Source organism: Mesocricetus auratus, unplaced genomic scaffold (assembly GCF_017639785.1).
Source record: "Mesocricetus auratus isolate SY011 unplaced genomic scaffold, BCM_Maur_2.0 Super-Scaffold_100006, whole genome shotgun sequence".
In the NCBI taxonomy this organism is placed as follows: domain Eukaryota; kingdom Metazoa; phylum Chordata; class Mammalia; order Rodentia; family Cricetidae; genus Mesocricetus; species Mesocricetus auratus.
Genome location: NW_024429190.1, coordinates 13332176 through 13351212, shown reverse-complemented (window position 1 = coordinate 13351212; position 19037 = coordinate 13332176). Strand labels below are relative to the sequence as shown.

The 19037-nt window shown below is 42.5% G+C and overlaps 1 protein-coding gene across 1 annotated transcript in view; it reads right to left on the bottom strand.

Annotated features, from left to right (window-relative positions):
* Slc5a1 (solute carrier family 5 member 1) overlaps positions 1-18156 on the bottom strand; it is a 63210-nt gene extending 45054 nt beyond the window's left edge. The window contains exons 1-2 of the mRNA XM_040746880.1: positions 17814-18156; positions 6641-6712 (exon numbers count right to left, since the gene is read on the bottom strand). Of these exons, the coding sequence (XP_040602814.1) occupies positions 6641-6712; positions 17814-17948 (207 nt within the window). The 5' untranslated portion in view covers positions 17949-18156. The remainder of the gene's footprint in view (positions 1-6640; positions 6713-17813) is intronic.
* Between the last annotated feature and the right edge of the window lie 881 nt (positions 18157-19037).

The window sequence follows — 19037 nt, the reverse complement described above, 5'->3', positions numbered from 1 at the left end:
AAATCATCAACATTTTTTCATTTCTGGCTGGCCACTTATGCTTCTTCTGGTCCTGGCCTAAAAGCCCTGTCCTCTGAAAGGTCTCCACAGCCTAACTTTGCAGCTTAAGGAACACCCCTCTCCGCCCTACCCAGTATTTGAATGTATTGATTCAAATACATTTCCTTCTGAAAGCTTACTGTCACTTATAATTTTACAAATATTTTCTCAAATTGTGAGTGATGTGTATAGTGATCTACTATCATAGGATCTAGCTCACGGTAGGCAATACCAGGCAGTTGTAGAATGAATGATAGAGTAACATATAAATGGGTGAATGAATAAATGAATGAATGATTGATTATATAGTTAATGGAGGAAGGCCTAAACATAAGATACAATAATGATGATAAAAAAAGGTGTGGGTGTGAATGCCTATAATTTCAAAACTCAGGAGACTAAGTGATTTTGAGGCCAGCCTCGGCTACATAGTAAGAGCCTCTATTTAAAAAAAAAAGAAAGAAACTATTATAATGGTGATGATGATGATGGTAGGAGATTCAGGAGTTCAAGGCCAATTTTAACAACATAGAAGAATTCAAAGCCAGCCTGGGTTATGTGAGATCCTGTCTCAAAACAACAAGAACAAATAAAATATCTCTATAAGGTAGGTGTGATGAGCTCTATTATTTCCACTGAAGAAACTGAGACACAGAGAGACAGAGGCCATGCAGGTAGGGATGCATTGAGCTAAGGTTTTGAACAGGCAGGTTGGCTCCAGAATCTTTACTCTTAATTGTAAACCGTCTTTATAATATAGGGTTTATTCCAAATGTTACATAAAACTGCAGCCACACGCCACTGGTAGACAAGGAAAACTCGGATGGCGTGAACCACCTACAGTTCCAGCACTCTCCTGGCTTCAACCAACTTGAAACATTGAGTATAATTCTACTTGTCTTTTCTGACTACAGAAGGGCTAATCTGTTAGAAAACACTAGGAAGACAGCCAGTGGGAAGTGAGAGGCCAAGGGATTAGGTAATGACTCAGTGGCAGTCATCTAAAGCCTGGAAACACAAAGAACACATAGGCAAGAGGTGACCATGTGTCAGTCAAAGAGGCTCCTTAGAGCCAATGGGTCTGCAGATGAGAATAGTTCTGAAATCCCAGAACTCAAGAGTTTCAGGAAGGACAGCTTGGGCTACATAGTGAGACCCTATTCAAGATGAAGAAGGGAGGGGGGAAGGGAGGAAGAAGGAAGGAAAGAGTGTGAGGAGGAGGCAGCTCTTGGCTACAAAGAGAGACTCTGTCTGAAGAATTAATAAACAAATAATAAATATATTAACATAATAGATATTTCCTAAGGCAGTTAAAAGTTTGAGGTGTTCCCCTCTTCCTTAAGGATAATTGTCACTGGGATTTTTTTCTAGCCCTAATTGAAAAACTTGGTTTTCAGATTAATCTTATACTATACCTATTATCCTCATCAATGCCTATCTCAAGACCTAAGCAACCAGAAGAACAGGGGCTCTGTGCAAACCTGGGCAAGCCATGCAGCGACTCATCTTCCTCACTGTCCTCACCAAACCAGATTCACTCAGGAATCAAACAGTAAGTCTTGCAAAGGTTCCACTGACAAAACATGAAAAAGAGACAAACCAGAAAATGGACAAGAAAGGCCTCTGTTCTGAGACTATACAATGTCCTTAAAACCACAAAGTGGGCCCTCTGCTGGTTTCTTTTTTAAATAAAGTTTTATTAGAACACAGCTACACCCATTCATTTGTGTATTTCCCATGCATGTTTCTGGGCAGAGTTGAAACCCTACAGAGATCTTACCTGCAAAGAAGAGATCTGGCTTCTTTGCATTTCCCAAAAACACTGTGGTGTACTCCTTTTTGATTATTTTCTAACAAGACAAACCCTGGCCTAAAGGACAGACAGTCCCTTTTTTAAGGAAAGGTCTCTGTGTAGCTTAGGCTAGTTTCTAACTCAGCATCCTCCTGCCTCATCCTCCTGAATACTGAAATTAAAAGTATGTGCCACCATATCCAACCCGTTTTCAGGTGATGGACTGACAAGTGTGCCTGCATTGCCGTCCTTACCAGGCCAAGTCACCTCACTTATTCACACCTCTGTGGTGTCCATGCATAATCAGCTCCCCTGGCTGCCTCACATGGCACAGGAAGCTCCGGCAGAGAGGTTGACAATTTGTTCAATGTTGCACAGCAGGGTGAGACAAATCATTCAGCTTCCAAGTCACAGGGGGCTGGTTAGTTCAGCACTATTGGACTTGATAGTTCCACAGAGCCAGCTCTGCCAATAGACAGGTGCGTCCATACTTCCTGTTAAAATAAAGGTCCTTCTCCAGAGTATTAATTAGGGCCTCACATCTCAGAACTTCTGTTACCTCCAGCCGAGAAGTGGGGATTTCCCCCTTCAAAGCTCAGCTCATAAGCTTCCTGGAACTCTCTCATTTCCAACAATCAATACAGCAAAGCACTCAGAAAAACGTTAGGTAAAGGTGCCAGGCCACAGTACAGAAGGAAGGGGGTTCCTGAATGTCCAGTGAAGTGCACTTAAGCACATTTGTGGGTTCATGTCATCCCGATGAGGAGGCTTTGGTTTGCCTCAAGTATGACTTCATCTTCTGGGAGCCTCCATGCCCATGTCCTGCATAAACTCACTCCTCTAATTCACCTGTGGAGTCCTGGTCCCATCCCTCTGACTGTCCTTCTCTTCTGTCCTCAGGCCAAGGTACCAACTACTTCCCTCTCCTGACTTACTCAAGTATGAGACATTTCACCAGAGGCTGCTGGTGTTTTTCCTTCACCAGTTATAACCATCCACCCCAGGGTCCTACTATCCCCCAGGAGTGTCTAGAACTAGGCTTTCCACAGACTAGTCGTCTTTGATTTTGTTAAACCCTCCCGGTCTCAGAATCAACACCAATGGCTCTTCCTGCAGTTCCTCTGGCTACCTGCAGTTCCTGCCTGGAGCAACTGTGCCAAAGACAGGTGAAAGGTATGTGCCAGAGCCAGCCGTGGAGACGACTGTCAGGGCCGTGTGAGATCATTGACTTCTCTGAGGGTCCTTGGGTCAACATATTTGAGGATTGATACTCTAATTATGGATTTAGGGACCAATGACAGGCTAAATTGACTTTTTAATTTACCTTAAGAGGAAATTGGGAATATAATTTTGGTGCTGTCTAAAATACTTGTCATTTTTAAAAGGAATCCTTAATGTGTACTTTCTTACATGCCACATTTTTATTTTATTTATTTATCTGTTTGTTTGTTTATTTGGTTTTTCAAGAAAAGTTTCTCTGTGTAGCCCTGGCTGTCCTGGAACTCACTCTGTAGACCAGGCTGGCCTCAAACTCTGAGATCCTCCTGCCTCTGCCTCCAGAGTGCTGGGATTAAAGGTGTGCACCACCACCACACCACCACATTTTCTTTTGATTCCTTCTTTTAGCTGTGTGATGTGACAGTGTTTATAAACCATTTTAAAGTTTAGAAAAGAAACCACCAGGATTATTCTTCCTCTAAACTAGCAGTTTTTAGACTCCATTAAGTCAACAGAATCTTGTCATTAAAGAAAATGTTAACAGACACCCCTTTTTAAAAAATTGAGTTTGGGGGGAGTAAGTAACCCCAAAATATTTCTACAGTGCCTACGTGTGGTAGCGAACACTAATACTTACAATAAAACTACATTTTGTCACATCTAAGACACCAGCTATCATCAAGACATACCATGGGGACTGGAGAGTTGGCTCAGAAGTTGAGACACATAGTGCTTTTCTAGAGGTCTGGGCTCAGTTCCCAGAACCCGCATCAGGTAGCTTCAGGGGTCCTGATGCCTCTGACCTCCTTGGGCACTCAAGTACATGTGCACGTACCCACACACATACTTACACATATACATGTAATTAAAAGTAGAAATTTAAACGGTATACTGAATAACATGAAGGAAAGAAAACATTCTGTGCTAAACCTATAGCATGCCACTGTTACAAGACTCAACTAAAGTGAATTCATTAATCATTGTATGTGTATTTATTTTTACTACATAACTCATCATCAATCCATTTTAGAATATGACCCCTATATAACTGGAATTGGTGATTTGTAATAACATAAATAAATGTGAGTATAAATCAGGTTTGATTCATATGATCTACATGAAAGTTAACTTAAGGGCTCATTAGCAACAGTTTCTGGTATTCACTGCACACTACTGAGTATAATGGCAATTGAGAGATTTACCTGGACACTCTTCTATGTCTTAACAGTCCCATTCATGAACTGCTAGCCAGGCACAGTGTGGGGTGCTGTACAGTGCTGTCACAGGTGATTCAGATACACAGAAAACGTGAGAAACCATTTTTTAATTTCTTTATTCATGTAAGTGTACCCGTGCATACCTGGTCATCAGATCCCCTGGAACTGAAGTCACAGGCGGTTGTGAGCCACCTTGTGGGTGCTGCGAACGGAACTCAAGTCCTCTACGAGAGAGGAAAGTGCTCTTAACTGCTGAGCCATTTCTCATTTTCATAAGGTCCAGTCACCTGGAACCGTTTTAGAGTCTTAGGAAACCTTAGATGGAAACCGCGGTTGGAGAAAGAGTCAAATGTCAGCGTCACCAAGGAAGGAAACGAGTCTGCACAAAGAACAATGCCATACTTCTCTGTCAGAACAATCCAGTCCTGTGGGTGCTTAAGGAGACCTCACAAAAGCACGGGCCCCTCCCTGCTGGGGGCGTGGCTAATCGCTTCCATCGGCCAACCCTGGGCCCAAAGCCAGGCTGCTCCAGACCTGCCCTAACTCACAATCTCCTAAAAGAGTGTGTCCCCTGGCTCTGCCCGGAGAATCAGAAACAAATCTGCCAGGTGGTGGTGCTGCTCTCAGCACTTGGGAGGCAGAGGCAGAGGCAGAGGCAGGTGGATCTCTCTGCAAATTTGAATCTAACCTGGTTTATGGGGAGAGTTCCAAGACAGCCAGGGCTACACAGAAACATTGTCTAAAAAAAAAAAAGGAAGAAACTGAGTGAGGTCTAGCCCCAAGTAAATCATCCCTAAGACATTTTATATAAAGAGATATAATTTCATCATGGTAAAAAAATTTTTTGAAAACCCAATCCATTATCCCCAACAGAACCAAACCACACACAGATCAAGGTGATTTTAAACGCACCATAGCTTCCATTTCTTTTCTTATAAACAAGACTTAATGATATTTCCCTTCAAGAAGTGTCAGAGCCAGGACTTTTATTTAAAATGTAGGACTTCATAAAATTAAACAGCTTCTGCCCAGCTAAGGAATAATCAACCAGGTCAAGAGGAAACCCACAGAGTGGCAGAGAACCTTTGTCAATCATACACCTGACAGAGGGTTATTACTCAGAATATACAAACAAAAATGCTCCTTCTGAGAGTCAAAGGCCACCTAACCGTAACCCCAGCAGCACCAGGCGTGAGAAGCCCTGTTTTGAGATGTTGGGCAAGGTTGTCTAAAAAGACTCCCAGAACGACATAGACTATTCCTATTGCTCTTGGTTGCCCCCAGAGGTGGAAGTGAAGGTCTTATTACTGAAGACACATGCACTTCAGACACAGTGCCCCAAGACCCCTGAACCAAAACTGACTGGAAGCCCCTCCCTGAAGCCTGTCTAATTGGACTGAGGAACTGCTCAACAAGAAGGAAAGCATGTCTAGTGCAGGAAGCCTAAGCCACCTTCCAGGGCTGGTGAAGTCATGGGTACTGACCCACAACTTCACTAAATTACCATAGCGCCTAACTACAATTCTCTGTATCTGTCCTCATAACCACAGGTAAGAATAGTCTTCACCCCTTATCAAGAAAATTCCTCTTATCCAGGCAGTGGTGACACACACCTTTTATCTCAGTACTGGGGAGGCAGAGGCAGAGGGATTTCTCAAGTGTTCAAGGCCAGCCTGGTCTACAAAGTTCCAGTACAGTCAGAGACCCTGTCTCAAAAAACCGAGAAGGGGGGGGGAGAGGAAAAAAAGAAAATTCCTCTTTACAATCAACGTTGACCATTACTGAAAACCACAACCAAACAAAATACAGAGTTGTGGAGCACTGGCTGTACCTAAGACTTGGGAAACATTGCAGAAGATGGGATGGAAAGATTTTGAGCCACGGGATCAGGGAGTTTGCCTTGCAATTGTGTCTCTTAGTAATGGCAGGACACACCCATAAAGTCTTACCAACATGACAGCCTAAACGTGAGCTGAACAAAGACAATGATAGTAGACATGCTAAAGTTTTCACGGAAAACCCCAGGGCCTCTACCCATACACAAAAAAACTACAGACAACTAAGGGACGCAGAGAGAAAGAGAAACAATTTTCCCCAGGGTAGGACATACCAGTTGTTTATTCAATGCCAGATACTCAGTCCTGAAAACATACAAGCAAGAACATTATACAGACTGAGCAGGTTATATTTAGGAACATATATATGTACATACATATGTGCTTATAACAGCAGTTAATGAAAAGAGAGGCCATAAATTTCAAAGAGAGCAAAGAGGGAGTGTTTAGAGGAAGAAGGGGAGAGGAGGAAATGATGTGATTACATTATAAACGCAAAAGTAAATAACAAAAAAAAGTTTTTTTCAGAGAAAACTTACTGGCCACCACACCATACTTCGGCCTGCGAGGAAGAAGCCTCCAACAGTCCCACGATTAGTGGAAAACATCGCCTGAGGGAGAGAGGATCAAAAATTTAACAGGAAACTAGAAGAGTGACTTTGTCAATAAATGACCATACCCCCCTAATGGGCCCTTTCTTGTATCCATTCCACTCTATGACGAACTTTTCATTCCTTATCTGCCCCTCCCACCCCAGCCTCAGCAGGCTCGCATGTAGGTGCTCGTAAATACTCATATTTGACAGACAGGGAAACTGCAGCCCTGGAACCAGCTCTGCAGTTAGCCTACCAAGCGGCTTTTGAGCAAGTCACCCACGCCCAGCCCTGTTCACTTGTTTTGTTTGCGTGCCAAACAGGGGGAATGGGATGTTTTTGTGTTTCTTACATGCACACCAAGATGTAATAAAATACCATATCTTTAAAAAGCACTAAAGGGTATGCAAATTATATCTCAATAAAGCTGTTAAGAAAAAAAATTAAGATGGAAGAATCCAAAGTGCTAACATGTAGTCTTATTTAAAAGACAAGATATCCCAGCTCAATCAACTCTTTTCTCTCTGAATATACATAGGAGCTCGCTAAGGTCATTAATTTGCAATATACTGTGACTGAGTTCAGAGGGCATGAGGAGAGGCCTTCTAATGGCAAGAAGTACTTTACATAGAGGCGAGTTTCCTGAGTCCTGAAGGAAAGGTGGGGTTCTGCTAATCTGGGGGGGGCATGGAGGAGAGGGGGGAGTTCTCAGACTTCAGGGACAGCAGATCAAGGTTGAGGTGGGGCGGCACCCAGGGTGTGGAGAAGGGGTGGCAAATGATGCCAGCTGTGGAACCTGGCTGAGGCACCACAGTGTGGGCAGGGTGAAAGGGAGACAGAATTAAGGCTCTTGAATGCCAGGCCAAAGAGCACAGGCTTTATTCACAGACCCGGAGAGCCACTGAAGGTTTGGGAGTTGGCAAATGACCTATATCCCCAATTCCAGAGCAGCCTCTCCCACAGTTCCTCTGGAATTGCCACCTCTGAACCCGCAGTCATTCCTGGCACAGCCTTTGGCTCAGGGCCGTAGGCTTGGCTTCTAGGTCTCTTCCTCCTCTCTTTCTCAACCACTGCCCCCTTTGTCCAGACACTTGTTAATGACTGATGGTGGCTCTGCTCTTATCAGTGGTGCAAAGGAATGAACCTCTGATGTCATTCCTGCACAAGCATGTCTGCAACAGGTACATACTTATAGGTGTGCAGACTGCATGGGGGGGGGATTGGAGTCTTTTTGGTACGGAAGGCGTTTATGCATCCAGTCAATCAGCAAAGATGTGTTGAGCACCTCTGTGTGTCGGGAAGTACCAGCTAGAGCACTCAAGTCTTTCTCGACTCCTGCCGGGGTCCCTTCTCCCACCAGTCATTCTCTGAAGACTTGGTGGTGGTCTTTCTGGGACTAGCAAGATGGCAAACAGACCCAAGGAGCAGAGAAGTTAGCTGACACTGAAATGGAAATAAATACTAAAGATTTAGGCTCTAGAAATTAACTGGGAAAGATCACTGTGAAGATAATTCTGAAGTTAGAAACCAAGGAACGGAGCTCAAACCCAACAACGATGAGACCGGACATCACCACCTTGAATTACAATAATGCCAAACCCAGATGCCAACACACCAGTGTAAAACACAGCAGCAACCAGGGTGACCTGTCTCCACTATAGCACAGCAACCCCACCACAGGAGGCCTGAGAAGTCTATATAGCAGAAGCACAAGACGAAGATCTCAAATGAGAGATCTGGGATATGTTAGAGATACTTGAAGAAAAAAATGAGTAAATACATTAATGAAAACACAAAAAGTGGAGTGAAATGAAGAAAATAGTTCAAGACTCACAAGTGGATAAAAACAATAAAGAAGATCCAAACTGAGGGAAAACTGGAAATGAAAAACACAGGAACTCAAATAGGAAATGCAGAGGCAACTCTGGCCAACAGACTGCAAAAGATGGAGAGAGAATCTCAGGCATTGAAGACAAGGTAGAAGAAATGGACACCTGGGTCAAAGGAAATGTTAAACCTTTAAAAATCCAGGCAAAAAGTATCCAGGAAATCTGGGACACTATGAAAAGATCAAACCTATAAACAATAGGAATAGAAGAAGGAGAAAAAACCCAGTCAAAGACACAGAAAATATTTTCAACAAAATCATAGAAGACAATTTCCCTAACCTAAAGAAGGTGATGCCTGTCAAGGTACAAGAATCATACAGAACACTAAATAGACCAAACCAGAAAAATAAATTCCCCTTGGCTCTTAATAATCAAAACACTAAACATACAGAACAAAGAAAGAATATTAAAAGCTGTAATGGAAAAGACAACATAACACATAAAGGCAGACCTATTAGAATGACACTTGACTTCTTGATGGAGACTCTAAAAGCCATAAAGGCCTGGGTGGTGTTAAGCAAACTTGAAGAGAGCATAGATGCCCGCTGGCTATTATAGATAGCAAAACACTAAATCACAATAGATGGAGAAAGAAAGATGTTCCATGGTAAAGCCATATTTAAGCAGTATCTATCTACAAATCCAGCACTACAGAAGGAGCCAGAAAGAAAACTTCAACCCGAAGAAGCTAACCACATCCAAGAAAACACAAGGAAAAACCCCAACCACAACAACAAAATAATGGGAACCAACAAACACTGCTCATGGATAACTCTCAACATCTATGGTCTCAATTCTCCACCTGAAGGACACAGACTAACAGAATGGATGCAAAAAACGGGATCTATCCTTCTGCTGAATCCAAGAAATATACCTTAACATCAAGGATAGACATCTCATAGTGAAAAGCTGGAAAAATATATTCCAAGCAAATGGACCTAGAAACAAGCTAATGCGGCCATTTTAATATCTGACAAAGCAGACTTCAAACCACAACTAATCAGAATAGATAGGGAAGAACACTACATACTCATCAAAGAAAAAATCAAAGAGGAACACTTCTACAGCTTAAATCACATAGTGACCTCATACACTGATAGTGGGAGACTTCAATACCCCATTCTCACCAACAGATAGATCATCCAGACAAAAACTACACAGAAAAATTTTAGATCTAACTGACATCATAAGCCAAAGGGACCTAGAAGATATTCCCACATTTCACCCAAACACAAAAGAACATACTTTCTTCTCAGCCGCTCCAGGGAACTTTCTCCAAAATTGACCACATACTTGGACACAGAGGAAGACACAAAAGATACAAGAAATTTGAAATAAGTCCCTACATCCTATCTGGTCATTACAAATTAAAGCTGGATATCAACAACAACAGAAATCTTACAAACTCATGGAAACTGAAGAACTCACTAATAAAAGAAAAATGGGTCAAGACAGAAGTTAAGAAACAAATTAAAGACTTTCTAGAATTGAATGAAAGAGAAAACACAACATATGGGAAACAATGAAACCGTTCTAAGAAAAAAGTTCATAGCACTAAGTGCCTACATAAAAAATTGAAGAGATCTTTGTGACTTAATAGCACACCTGAAAACTCCACAACACACAAAATAAATCACACCCAAGAGAAGTAGAAGGCAAAAATAATCATCATGATTGAAATCAATGAAACAGAAAAAATATAATCAAGAGTTAATTCTTTGAGAAAATCAATATAATTGACAAATTCTGAACCAAATTAACTAAAGGTGGAGAGAGAAAACCCAAATTAACAAAATTATAGGCAAAAAGGGCAACATAACAATAGACATCTGGGAAATCCAGAGAACCATAAAGACATACTTTAAAAACATGCACTCCACCAAATTGGAAAATATATATAATTTTCCTGATATATACCATTACCAAGATTAAATCAAGATCAGATAAAAATTTAAACATACTTATAAGCCCTAATGAAATGGAAGCAATAATGAAAAGTTTCCCAACCAGATAAATAAATAAATAAGAAAGAAAGAAAAGCCCAGGGATAGATGGTGTCAGTGCAGAAATTTACCAGACTTTCAAAGAAGAGTTGATGTCAGTACTCCTCAAATAATTCCATGAAATAGAAACAGAAGGAATATTACCCAATTAAGTTTATGAAGTCACAGTTACCCTGATACCCAAACCATATAAAAACCCAACAAAGAAGATAACTATAAACTAATGTCCTCATGAACATAGATGCAAAGATTCTCAATAAAATACTTGTAAACTAAATCCAAGAATACATCAAAAAAATCATCCACCATGATCAACTAAACTTCATATCAGAGATGCAGGGATAGTTCAACATATGAAAATCTACAAATGTAATCCACCATATAAAGAGACTGAAATACAAAAATCACATGATCATTGCATTAGATGCAGAAAAGGCCTTTGGCAAAATCCAACACCCCTTCATGATAAAAGTCCTAAAGAGATTAAGGATTCAAGGGACATACCTCTACATAATAAAGATAAGACCATAGCCAACATCATCAACTCAAATGGAGAGAAACTCAAATCAATTTCACTAAAATCAGGAATGAGACAAGGTTATGCACTCTCTCCGCATCTATTCAATATAGTACTTGAAGTCTTAGCTAGAGAAACTAAAAGAGATGAAGGGGATACAAATAATAAAGGTAGAAGTCAAAGTATCTGTAAGTGTAAAGATATGATAGTGTGTATAAGTGACCCTAAATATCCCACCAGGAAACTCCTACATCTGATAAACACTTTCAGAATAGTAGCAGAATACAAAATTAACACACAAAAATCAGTATCCTTCCTATATACAAATGATAAAAGGACTGAGAAAGAAATCAGTTAAATAACACATATCACAATAGCCTCAAATAATATAAAATATAAAAATTACCGGCCGGGCGCTGGTGGCGCATGCCTTTAATCCCAGCACTCGGGAGGCAGAGGCAGGCGGATCTCCGTGAGTTCGAGGCCAGCCTGGTCTACAGAGCAAGTTCCAGGACAGCCTCCAAAACAATACAGAGAAACCCTGTCTCAAAAAAAACAAAAACAAAAAAAGAAAAACAAGCAAGTGAAAGACTTGTATGGTAAAAAATTTAAGATATTGAAGAGGGAAATTGAAGATGGTATCGGAAGATGGAAAGATCTCCAAGGCTTGCAGATCAATAGGAATAAAATAGGGAAAGTGGCCATCCTACCAAAAGCAAACTACAGATTAAATACAATTCCCATTGAAATTCCAACACAATTCTTCACAGAGCTTGAAAGGACAATTTACAGCTTCATGGGGGAACACAAAATACCCAGGATAGCTAAAAACAATCCTGAACGATAAAACAATTACTGGAGAACTATCAGTATCCCTCATCTCAAATTGTACTATGGAGCAATAGTAATAATAATATAAAAAATCACCTTGGACACCTGCTCTTTTTATAAAGAAGTCAGAAATACACACTGGAAAAAAGGTAGCATCTTCAACAAACGGTGCTGCTCGAAGTGGAAAGCTGCATGTAGAAAAATGCAAATAGACCCATACTTATGGCACCGCACAAAACTTAATCCAAATAGTTCAAAGACCTCAACATATGGGCAGACACAATGAATCTGGTAGAAGAGAAGATGAAGAGTGGTCTTGAACTCATTGGCACAGGAGACAACTTTCTGAACAGAGCACAACACTGACAGCACAGGCACTAAGAGCAACAATTAATAAATGGGACCCATGAAACAGAAAGCATCTGTACGGCAAAGGATACCATCCTTGGACAAAGCAACAGGCTACAGAATAGGAAAAGATTTTTACCAAGTACACATCCTATTTAGGCTAATATCCAAAATATATAAAGAACTCAAAAAAACTGGACATCAAGAAAACAAAACAAAACAAATCAATTTAAAAATTAGGTGTAGATTTGAATGGAGAAATCTCAGAAGAGGAAACTCAAATGGCCAAGAAGTGCTTAAAGAAATAAATGTTCGACATCCTTAGTCATCAGGGAATTGCAAATCAAAACTACTTGGAGATTTCATATTACACAAATAAGAATGTCCAAGATTAATAAAACAAATGACAACTCATGCCACTGAGGATTTGGAGTAAGGAGAACAGTCATCAATTACCAGTGGGAGTGCAAACTATGGAAATCAGTGTGGCAGTTCAGTTCATTACAAAGATAAGAACTGATCTATCTCAAGATCCAACAATATCACTGTTGGGCATATACACAAAGGATACTTTATCCTACTACAGAGACACTTGCTCAACCATGTTCATTGCTGCTGCTGCTCTATTCATAATAACCAGAAATTGGTAACTACCCAGATGGCAGAGGCAGGTGGATCTCTGTGAGTTCGAGACCAGCCTTGTCTACAAGGTTATGGATGCCAATAAGAAATGAACTCAGCAGCAAGTTTGGAGGTTCTTTGTCTCAAAATGTTAAGTGGGGACATTTTTTTCTACCTCATAGGTCCTTTGCTTACATATTGTATCTTCCAGTTTGGTGTTTTTATGGGATTCTTGGGTGCTTTTATGTGTATATGTGTTTCTTGTGCTTTTTCTTTGACTCTTTCTCTTGTTTGGTTGTTCTGTCCTATTCCGAGTTTTTTGCTTTATCTTATTGCATTTTATTTTGTCACTATCTTACTAGTCTCTACTTATCTCTTTCAGAACAAGCCTTGGCTCCAACACTAAATTTCCTGGTGTTCTTTTTTTCTCTTTAAACTGTACATTTTGTACATCTTTTTGCCCTGCTTGCTCTTTTTCAATGTAGACCTGCATAACAGTGATCACTACTAAACATTTGACTAATCAGAGTCAATAGTAGGCTGTCTGGAAATCTTCTCTGCCAGAAAACTTAAGTTATTATTTTTTTCAATTTGGCCTCAGGCAGATTCTTAGGACAAGGGCAGAAAACAGCCACATTCTTTACCAAAATCTCACAATAGTCCCCAGCCACGTTGCTAATACAGTTCCTCTCTGAAATCTCTTGAGATGGACCTCCACCATCTGCACAGCTCCCAACACTGCTGTGTCATAACTTAGCTCAGAGAGATCTTCCTCATCCATCTTTTCTACAGGATATCATACTGGTCCCTGATACTAAAGACTCCATGCTGAATGGACCAAGTGAGCAGGGAGTGACAACCACTTTGGACTTGTTGAAAAGGCATACATGTACATCAGAGGATGGAGAATATCCAACCAAATTTCAAGAAGCCTGCACCTCAATGAGATTTCCAGGAGTCCAGTGGTATGGGGCATGTGGAGATAATCCTTTTCCAAGGTGAAAGATTAAGTTATTGTACCTGGCCCCACCCACCACCAAGAAAGAAGCACAATGGGTACTGAGCCTATTTAGATGCTGGAGACAGCACATTCATCGCTGGGGTGTGTCACTCCAGCCCAGATACCAAGTGACTCTAGCTTTGAAAACTGCTGGCTTTGAGTGGGACCGGGAAGAAGGAGAAGGATCTCCAACAGGTCCAGGCTGCTGTGCAGGCTGCTCTGCTACTTGGACCATATGATGCAGCAGACCCAATGGTATTTAAAGTGTCAGTGGCATATAGGGAGGCTGTTTGTAGCCTTTGGAAGGCCCCTATAGGTGAAATACAGAAGAGCCCCTTGGGATTTTGTAGAAAGGCTCTGTGGTAATCTGCAGACAACTCTTATCCCTTTGAAAGACTGCTCTTGGTCGGCTATCCGGCCTTAATGGAAACTGAATATTTGACAGTGGTTCACCAAATCACCACAACCTGAGCTGTCCATCATGAGTTGGGTGTTATCTGACCCATGAAGCCTTAAAGTAAGATGTTCATAGCAGCAGAGTCAGTGAATCTCTGAGATTTTGAGGCCAGCCTGATCTACAAAGTGAGTTCCAAGACAGCCAGGGCTATGTAGACAGACCTAACATCACAATAAAAAAAGAAGGAAGGGAGGGAAGGAGGAAGAGAGGGAGGGAGGGAGGGAGGGAGGGAGGGAGGGAGGGAGGGAGGGAGGGAGGGAGGGAGGGAGGAAACTAGGGTATGGGGCCCTCAGAGTGGAACACCCAGGTGTGGCATACTATTTCCTGATATGTAAAATGAGACCATCACATTCAGAGCAGCCTACACAGGTCACAACCAGATGAAATATAAGAAATTGAGGACATGAGGTTTGCATTCCATACCAGGAAAGGATTTCTTCTCTTCCAGGACTGTCCAGAGATTGAAACTAGACCTCAGGGGAGAAGTTTCTGCAGGAATATTCAAGGTATATCTATTGGTAATGTGTGAAAAATATTTTGTCAAATAATTCAATGAAGAGATGCATGGGTATGGAATGAAGAGGGTTGAAGTCAGTAAACTTTAGGCCATACCTTGTGCAAATATGTGAAGAAAGAAGGAATTGAGTGCATTTGGACACTGGCTCTTCAGTGATGGGGAAGGGACAAAGAAGAGGGTTTTCCCAGAAGGGCAGTATCTTGAGGAGCACAAAGGATTCTTCTGGCATTGATTTTGTGTCATTAAGATCTGAGTTCTAATTGTCCCTCGCTCTGGTATCAATCTGCCTGCATGACTTTTGGCTACCCATTCTTACCCTCATAAATAAAAGGGAAAGGTTGGGCTCCCTGAGGCCATTCCTATCAAGCATTTAATGATGTTATTAACTCAAGGGTCACTCCAACTTAGGTAGCAATGATCTTATTGGTTCAAAAAAACAAGGATTTTAATGACAAGCAATCATCTGATTAGGCCAAAATAAAACAGATTTGGGGCCTTGAGAAATAGCTCAGAGGTTAGGAGCACTGACTTCTTCCAGAGGACTCAGGTTCAATTCCCAGCACCCACCTGGCAGCTCACTATAACTTGGCCCCTTCTTCTGGATTTTTAAGACACTATACACATGTAGTACATAGATATACATGCAAGCAACACACCTATATACATAAAATAATAAATTAATAATAGTAACAATTTTTAAGAGAGAAGAAAATAGATCTTATACTTCAGATTTTATGGATTCTCTGCCACATAATACTTTTATTTTGCCTTATCCTAATATGTTTACCATCCTCTAAAAGTATAAAAACTACTAATTTACAAGCCATACAAAAGTGGACTATGAGTCAAGACTTGGCCATTGGGCCACAGTTTTCAACAACCCTGGTTTGTGTTGGTAGCAACCCAACAAGAATAAGGTCAGTGACTCAACTTAAATGGATATAAAACCCCCTAAAGAAGCAACAAGAAATAGTAAAGAAAAGGGAAATGAATACCAAACAAGTAAAAGAACAAAGCTCAAAGTTAACCAATGAAGAAGTAAAATTGAAAGAATATAGAACCCAATAAGTAATGTTGGCATGGATGAGGAACGAAGGGACATTAGCTGCCAGTGACTTCCTAGGCCGAGGAGCACAATGGGCTGGAGTGAGTCTCTGTACAGCCCAGAAATCATTCAGAAGCCAGAATGCCCATCCCTTAAGCAAGATACCTTCACGCTTTCACGGAAAAGTAGCGTGTTCAATGAAAAAGGTCCAGAGACACTGGCTGATGGAGAAGATTAAACAGATGAATACTAACAGGCTCATTAAGCAGCATTAACAGGACTGATTCACAGATACTTCAAAAGTGCAAACACCATAAAAACGTAAACACTCACAGGGCTGGGGTGGGGGCTAACATGAGTCTGATTAAGAGCACCAGGATGTTCAGTGTGTGCCTGGAAAGGGGCCATCTGGTGTGACTGGCACATGGTGGAGTCACACCTTTGCTCCAACATCCACCAATCTGAGCTGGAGGGGAAGGCACAGAGAAAGCACCATACTTGAGGGCCTGGTGTCGAGGCAAGGATTAAGACACTTGAGTTCCCGGAACAGTCCCAGGGATTGCAAAATCTTAGGCAATTCACAGCCACCTATGACTTCAAGTTTCTCCTTTGTAAAATTGTAATTGCTGTTCCTGTCCTCCCTGTCCTGTGGCCTTTTGTGTGAAGGTGCTTTATCCAGCTTACTATTTGTGCCCATTTTACTTGAAAATACAACAATTATCCAGGGCATGGACCACATACCATGTAAGGTTAATGACAGCATAAGAAAAGATTCCTAGACTCATAAAGACCTTTCAGATCCACAGTACAATATTTGGGGGAGGGGGTCATAAGAGCATGCCTATGTTATACGTTTAGCTCAACTGCAGGAGAGCAAGTACTAGAGGTGAGTGGTCCAGACACTTGCCACTGTTAAGAAGCTGGGTATATTGATGAAGAGAGTAGGCCACACTAACACCACACGAGTGACACTTGAGTCTGCTACATGTGGTTTCTACAAACCCTCCCTGGGGAGCAGAAAGGGGATGGGATAGTGGGTCAGTGGGGGGCAGGGGCAGAGGGGAGGGAGAGGGAACTGGGATTGACATGTAAAAGAAGCTTGTTTCTAATGCCCACCATCCTTTCCTAACTCAAGAGCCCAACAACACCCGCTGCCACATCGGCTTCCACCTCAATTCAGCCTTTATAGGTGGCTGAAATGCTCACACACTCTGTCTAGCTGTTAGGTGTGCCAGCATCTTAAATGAACTTTCCAAGTTCCAGGCTTTGAAGAACAAGTTTCTCTGGTTTGGTATGTCCCCAGAGTCCCAAGAGGAGACACATGTACTTCCTCTCCCCAGGACCAGGCCACTCTCTGCTCACCGGCTCCCTTCTTCATCGCTAACCCCAGATGCCCTCTAGAATCCCACCATTCAAGGCTAACCCTTCCTTCCCCAGGAGGGGGCGTTGATTAGCCATAGGCCGCCTGGTGCACCTGAGATCTGCAGAGGCTACAACTTTCTGCCTCTAAATTATTTTTTCCCCATAAGGAACCGGATAATTGGGAGGTAGGACCGTAGCCACCTGCATTGGGCCCCTCCCTGCAGCTCCAAGCTATCCCTTTCCTGTCCCCAACATTCCATCCTAGTCTCTGTGATCCTCCGACTTCCCCCTCAGCTCAGGATCTTGCCCTGGCCTTCCTGACAGGCTCGCCTTGGCACCCTTCGCCTTCCTACACACAGGCTTCCTGTGCTCTGACCTCCTCCCCAGCATTCCCAGGACATTCCCACTCCCCTCTATAGCTGTAAGCCCATCTTGCCCCTTTGTGGTTCAGCGAAACCATGGCATCTGTGTGCACCCGCTCATGCCACATAGTAGCCCTGGTCTTTTCAGTCCCAGAATCCGCACATACCCACAGCCCGACAGCCATCACCACCACGAAGTAGATGACAATGACTGAGATGTCAGCAGCATTGCGAATGCGTTCATAAGACGGGATGGGTGAATCTGTGGCCGTGACCGCGGGGCTCAAGGTGCTACTGTCCATGGCGGTGGCGACGAATCCCTCTGGCTCACCGGCTCACTGGGGCCACTCACTCCTTATAATGCTTTTGAGTTAATGATCAGCCCCAAGGGAGGGGACCTGTGACAGAGGGGCTGTGCGCTGCTGCTGCTGCAGCGCTGCACTGCACCGTCGGGAAGCAGCTCTTGATGTGCCCCGTTGAAAGAGGAGCCAGGAAAGCTGCAAGAGAGACTGAAATGCGAGCGGGCGCCTGCCCACAGGTAAAGGCTGTTGAGTGAGCAGGGAGGGGCCTGCTAAGGGGCGGTGCCCTTCTGGCACAAAAGTTCTCTGTGCTCCCGCAGTGGGCACCTCGCACAGTTGCCACACCTGGACTGCCTGGTTCTACGTGGGGCAAGAAAGGAGTAGCTGCACAGAGGAACCGAAGCACCTGGAGCCAGGAGTCTACAGGCTGTGACTCACCCGTGGCAGGTGCACCCCTGGCACTTCTGTGAGCGAGACTTTTCCGTGTGAAAAATGAGTGCAGGACTTTTCAGAGAACTAAGCCAAGTTTTGGTTTACTGGAGAACATTCCCAGGAAGATGAGATTGCTGGGGAAGACTCAATACAAATCTTGGCCACCAGTATCACACTCATTCCTGACTTCTCCACAGCCTGCAATCCCCAAATATTGCAATCCCCAATAGAAGGAAGGGAGGAAGGAGGAGGGGAGGAAGGAGGGAGGGAGGAAGGGAAGGAAGGAAGGAAGGAAGGAAGGAGGAGAAGAAGAAGAAGAAGAAGAAGAAGAAGAAGAAGAAGAAGAAGAAGAAGAAGAAGAAGAAGAAGAAGAGCAGAAGACTGAGGGAAGGGGTCCCACTAGAGTCATTTCCTTGTCCTGTGTCTTCACCTAAATGATTCAATCCACCATAGATGGAAATAGTTTTGTACTAAACTTGTACAGGCTAGTTTTCTTGTGGTTACCTAAACAATATTGTATAACAACTGTTCATAGTTTGCACAAGGTAGTCGGTGTTAACAAGTAATCCAGAGACAATTGAAAGCACATGAGAAGATATACGTGGGTTGTATGCATGTATATATAATTGTGCCATTGTATGTAACAGACTTGAATTTCAA